The 6,357-nt window shown below is 33.0% G+C and overlaps 1 protein-coding gene and 1 pseudogene across 3 annotated transcripts in view; both read left to right on the top strand.

Annotated features, from left to right (window-relative positions):
* The window catches only part of NAALAD2 (N-acetylated alpha-linked acidic dipeptidase 2), a 48,956-nt gene extending 43,185 nt beyond the window's left edge, over positions 1–5,771 (top strand). For 2 of the 3 annotated variants that reach the window (XM_025993199.2, XM_072726159.1), the window contains one exon: positions 4,836–5,771. In XM_025993199.2, coding sequence (XP_025848984.2) covers positions 4,836–5,025 — 190 coding nt within the window. In that variant the 3' untranslated portion in view covers positions 5,026–5,771. Of the gene's footprint in view, positions 1–1,093; positions 1,566–4,835 lie in introns of those variants that run through there. The other variant, XM_025993200.2, reaches the window with a different exon arrangement.
* Positions 2,559–2,635, top strand: LOC140594539 (U4 spliceosomal RNA; annotated as a pseudogene).
* Positions 5,772–6,357: the final 586 nt, after the last annotated feature.

Consider the following 6,357-nt stretch of genomic DNA (forward strand, 5'->3'; position numbering starts at 1 on the left):
TACAGAGCTGAAGGACACAACTGAACTGAAAAGTATACTAGAGGTGTTTACAGCAGACTAGATGAAGAAGGATCACTGAACTTGAAGACAGGGGCTAGAATTCACCCAACAGAGCAGAGGGGGGAAAAAAAACCACCCCAAAAGCTTAAGGGACTTACAGGAAAACATCATTTCCAGTACAGGAAGAGAAAGGGGCTGAAAACTTCCCTAACCTAGAGAAGGAAACAATCATCTAGATCCAGGAAGCCCATAGATAATTCCAAATAAAATGAACCAAAAGAGAGCCACACACATAATTAAAATGCCAAAAACAAGGAATCTTAAAAGCAAGTGAAGAACTGCTTATTATATACAAAAGAGCCTCCATAATCTAATCAGATTTTTCAGCAGGAACTTTGCAGGTCAGAAAGGACTGGCAAGATTTTATCACTTTGATTATGTAAGACATCCAAACCAAGAATATACTGAAACAACACTCAGAACTGAAGGAGAAAGAGCATTCCAGACAAACTAAAGCTAAAAGAATTCATTACCACTAAACTGGCCTTATAAGAAATGGTAAAGGAAGTTCTTTAAGCTGGAAAGAAAAGGTGCTAATTAGTAGCAAGAAAACAGAGTGAAAATTTTACTAGTAAACATTATAGTAACGGTAATGGATTAAATAATATGAAGGTTAAGACAAAAGTTGTAAAAGTATAACTACAATAATAAGGGATGCACAAAATGAAGAGGAAGTAAAATGTGACCTCAAAATGACACGGTGGTGGGGGAGATAAGAGTTTTAAAAAGGGAGAGCTTTAGAATACCTTCAAAGTTAAACTGTAACATTCATGAAAGTCTACTTTAAGTTGATACATTGTCATAAGGTAAGGCTCCAGTAACCACATGCCAAAAAGCTGCATAGGCATACTTCTGGTATACTGCAGATTAGGTCAGATATCTGCAATAAAGCAAGTCAAATGAACTTTTTGGTTTCCTAGTACATATTATGTTTATACTATATATGGTAGTCTATTGAGTGTGCAAAGCATTTCTAAAAACAAAGTACATATTTTAATTACTTCATTGCTAAAAATGCTAACCATCTTTTAAGCTTACAGGTAGTTGCAATCATTTTGCTGGTGGGAAGGTCTTGCTTTGACATTGACTGCTGACTGATCAGAGTGGTGGTGCCAAAGGCTGGAGTGGCTGTGGCAGTTTCTTAAAGGAATACAAGCATGAATTTTGTCATATTGCATGACTCTTCTATTTACCAGATTTCTTTGTAGTATGCAATGCCATTTGATAAAATTTTATCCACAGTACAAGTTATTTCAATACTGGAATCAATTCTCTCAAAGTATGCTGTTGCTTTTTTACCTAAGTTTATGTAATAATCTAAACCTTTTGTTGCCACTGTTGAATCCACTGTTCATTCTTTACAGCATCTTCACCTTTTAGATTCATCAAAAGTAATGATTTTCTTTTGCTCACCCAAGAGCAACTCTTCTGTACAGTTATCTTGACTATAGCAATTAAAATATTATGAAAATTAAAGCCAGTAATCATGAGCAGAGATGCAAAAATCTTCCACAAAATAGTAAACTGAATCCAATAATATAAGGATCATTCACTGTGATCAGGTTAGATTTATTTCAGGGGTACAAGTGTCTCAGTATCAAATCAATTTTCTGGATAGGCCTCGGGCAAAAATAAACTGAGTATCACACTAAAAAAGCTTTTGTGCAGTAGTGGGAACCATTAACCAAATAACAAGACAACCTACAGAATGGGAGAAGATATTTGCAAATGATATATTCAAATAAGGGGTTCATATCTAAAATACTAATTGATGCCACTCAAAACACCTTAATAATCGATTAAAAAATGGGCAGAGAACCTCTATTTTTTCCAAAGACAACATACACATGGCCAAGAAATTATGCAATAAAAGGGTCAAACAAAAGGATTTGACATTTGTAAGTATTTATGCACCCAACATAAAAGCACCTAAACATATCAATTATTAGACTGAAAGAGAAATAGCAATACAATAGACTTAAATGGCTAGCTTCTAGACAAAAAAAAAAAAAAAAGGAGACATTAGCCTTAAATGACACATTAGACCATACAAAACGAAAAGATATATACAGAACATTCCATCCAAAAAACAGAATACACATTCTTGAAGTGCACGTGAAATATTCTCCAGGATAGGTCCTATGTTATGCCAGAAAACAAGTCTTAATGAATTTAAGAATGAAATAATGAAATACCCAGCATCTTTTCTGACCACAGTGGTATGAAACTAGAAATCAATTACAAGAATAAAAGTGGAATACTCACAAATAGGTGGAAATTATTCTACTAAACAACCAATGAAATCAAAAAACAAAAAAAAATGCCTTGAGAAAAATGAAAATGGAAATACAACATGGCAAAATTTATGGGATACAGCAAAAGCAGTTCTAAGATTGAAGTTCACCAGCAATGAATACCCTACACCTCAGGAAAAAAGTAAAACTCTCATGCAACCTAACATCACACCTCAAGGAAGTAGAATGACAAATGCAAAAGTTAGCTTTGCACAGTGGCAGTATTGTAGTCAATGAGTTTTATCCGAGGCACGATTGTTGCTAATTGAACACAAAAGTTGGAAGGAAATAACTAAGGAAATCAAGGAAGTAGAAAAGTTCAAAGAGGTGAAGAACTGACTGAAAAGATGAAATTTATAAACCATTCACTGGATTCACCAAGAAAAGAAGAGAAAGGGTCAAATAAATGAAGACGACATTACAACTAATACCATGGAAATAAATAAGAGACTATTACCAACAACCATGGAAATAAGCGACTATTACCAACAATCATATGCCTACAAATTGGACAGCCTAAGATATAGACAAACTTTCAGAACTGAATCACAAACGAATATGGAAATAGAAAATGTGAATAGACCAATTATTAGTGAGATTGATTTAGTAATCATAAACCTCCCAATGAACAAAAGTCCAGGACCAGATGGCTTTACTGATGAAATCAAACACTGAAAAAATAGTATCAATCCTTTCCAGATTCTTCCAAAAAGTCAAAGAGGGAACACTTCCAAACTCCTTTTAAAAGGCCAGCATTACCCTGATAGGAAAATCAAATAAGGATGTCAAAAGAAAATTACCAGCCAATATGATGAACATAGAAGCAAAAATCCTCCACAAAATTTAGCCAACCGAATTCAACAATATATTAATATCATGAACCACAAATGGGATTTATTCCAGGGATACGTAGATGGTTCAATATCCACAAATCAATGTTATATATATTACATTAGCAAAATGAAGTCTTTAATAGATGCAAAAAAAGCATTTGACAAAATTCAACATCCATTTTTATTAAACAGTCAAGGAGAAGAAATGTAACTCAATAAAGGGCACGTCTGACAGATCTATAGCTAATATCCAATTTAATGGTAAAAAGCTAAAAGCTTTTCCTCTAAAATCAGGAACAAGACAAGGAAGCTTTTTCTTGCCACTTCTTTTCAACACAGTATTGGTAGTCCTAGCCAGAGCAATTAGGCAAAAAAAGGCATTCATACTGAAGTAAAACCATTATTTGCAGATGACTTTATATGTAGATAAACCTAAGGAATCCACCAAAAACCTGTTAAAATGAACAAATTCAATGTAAAGATACAAAATTAATATATAGAAATCTATTTCTATTCAAAGTTGCATCACAAAGAATATCTAAGAATTTAACCAAGGTGAAAGGTCACAGGGGTATTAGATGCCAATTCAAGGATTCAAACCAGGTTTGTACAGTCTTTATATTTTATCTTTATATTTTTTTTACTCTTGCTTTTACAATTCTGTGGTAGAAGGAATGTATATTAATGAACAGCTATAACCTTTATTTGTAGTAACTCATATGTAAGTCAAAATATCAATGTTTATGAACAGTTCAGCACATATACTGGCTTTAGTAAAGAAAATTCCTTTGAGGTTATATTATGATTTAAAAGCCAAGAGCAATAAATCTTGATGTACTTTGGATAACTGAAATGATTTGCATTATAAGATTAATATTGACTTAGATAGTTTCAGTATTCTCAGATTTACATCTTGAAGCTGTAGGATTTGACTGTTGGACCTAATTCCTGATAAGTGTTCAATAAAATATGTCCCTTTCTGGAAGGCAGAATTCCAGAGTTATTGAGAAGTAGCTTGATTTCTTCAGGTACTTATGAGATGAAATGGGAAATCAATGGCAAAACTGTCCTTTTAGATTAGAAATTAAATGTGTCTGCAGGCAATTCATATATAATTCCTTTAACTTTGTGGAATGGACTTCATTATCCTTACCATTTATATTTTATATTTTATATTACAAGTGCACTGATTTTTAATGTTCTAAAATACTGCAAACAAGAATTATTTTTGTTGAATTTCTTACAAACGCAACACAGATATATTTTAGTTTCCTCTCCCATTATTTATACACCCATAAAACATACTTGTTATCACCATGTGGGTAGATGCTGGCAGTCAGACAACTGATGTACACAACTTATATGAACTCATTTTCTTCTATTTGTATGGGTTGGCAACACAATTTGAGACTAATCTTAATGCATAGTCGGCTTTCATTGCTTAAAATTACACTATTACATAAGTAATAGATACATAAGTATCTTAAATCAATTATAGGTCATTTTGGAGTAAAAGAGTGAATGCCAGAAGGAGACATAGAATTCTTAAGATGTAGTCTAACAAAAGGGAATAAACAGAGAAGCATATAAAATGTAACTTATGATATATATAGTCTTTAGCTCAACCTTTTTTTTTTTTTTCTATTAGGCACATCATCTTTGCTCCAAGCAGTCACAACAAATATGCTGGAGAATCCTTTCCTGGTATCTATGATGCTATGTTTGATATTGAAAATAAAGATGACCCTCGTTCAGCCTGGACAGAAGTAAAGAAACACATTTCGATTGCAGCCTTTACAATTCAAGCAGCAGCAGGAACTCTGACAGAAGCATTATAGTAGTAAGGCCTCAGCCAAGTGGCTAGCCACTGAAATTGTTACTGAAAAGTCTTAGGATAAAATTGTTTTTTTGATAAATCTTGCTTTTCATGTCAGGTTTTGATTTTAGACTTCCATCCTGTCCAACTGTGAAGTTTTTTTTTGGCTCTTTAAAAAAATTCATAACTTCCTCAGTGAAAACAACTTGTCACAGGGCAGAAAGACAGAAAGAACCTGAAAATGCCCTAAAATAAAATACGGCAAGGAACTTGGAAAAGAGATGTTTCTTACAAAGTTAAAAATACAGTTGACCCTTGAACAACATGGGTCTGAACTGCTCATGTCCACTTAATACATGGATTTTTTTCTCCTACAGTACACTATATATGCATTTACTTTTGATGATTTTAACATTTTTTCTCTAGTTTTATTGTAAGAATACAGCATACATGTACAAAGTGTGAGTTAATCAAAACTTTGCTATTGGTAGGCTTCTGCTCAACAGTAGACTATCAGCTGTTAAAGTTTTAGGGAGTGAAGTTGTATGATGGATTGGCACCTCTAACCCTCACATTGTGCAAGGGTCAACTACAGTAACTTGCAAGTTATTGCTTCCTAAGTTATTTTCATCCTCTTTAATCAATAGGTGATCGTTATGAACAAATGAATGAATGAACGTGGCAGTGTGATGTAACTAATCAGATGTTATTACATACAAAATGTCCTTGAACTATTTCCTAAAAACGTTTTCCCTTAGGAGTACTTTACCTATGAGATGATGTTTTATGTTTTATGTATGTTTTATGTATGTATGTGTGTATATATATGTATATATATATATATATATATATATATAAAGGGAAGACTGAACAAATCATCATGGAAATTCACTTTACAAATAAAACAAACAGAATGCACACAGCAAGATGGCAGTAATTATGAATGGACTGAATTCACCAAGCAAAGCACATAGTGGCTGGAAGAAAAAAAAAAAAAAAACTCCACTGTGTAAAGGAAATTCATTTTGGCTCTTAAGACATACACAGGCTCAAAGTATAGGAACAGAAGAGGATATTCCATGGAGGTGGATACCAAAAAACAAATAAAACACGAAAGTGGGTGTGCAGCAATACTTAGCAATACGTAGCCAGAGAAAATACACTTCAAGCCAAAAAACATTAACAACAGAGAAATCATATAATGATAAAATACATCAAGAAGAGAGAATACATACACTTCCAACATCAAAGCACCATGATTAAAAAAATTCTCACATTTAAATGGAGAGATACTTCCTTAACAGGAGACTTTAATACTATTAGAATAAACATGTAGACAGAAAAAAAGGAAACA

The sequence above is a fragment of the Vulpes vulpes genome, chromosome 11, assembly GCF_048418805.1.
Source record: "Vulpes vulpes isolate BD-2025 chromosome 11, VulVul3, whole genome shotgun sequence".
NCBI lineage: Eukaryota > Metazoa > Chordata > Mammalia > Carnivora > Canidae > Vulpes > Vulpes vulpes.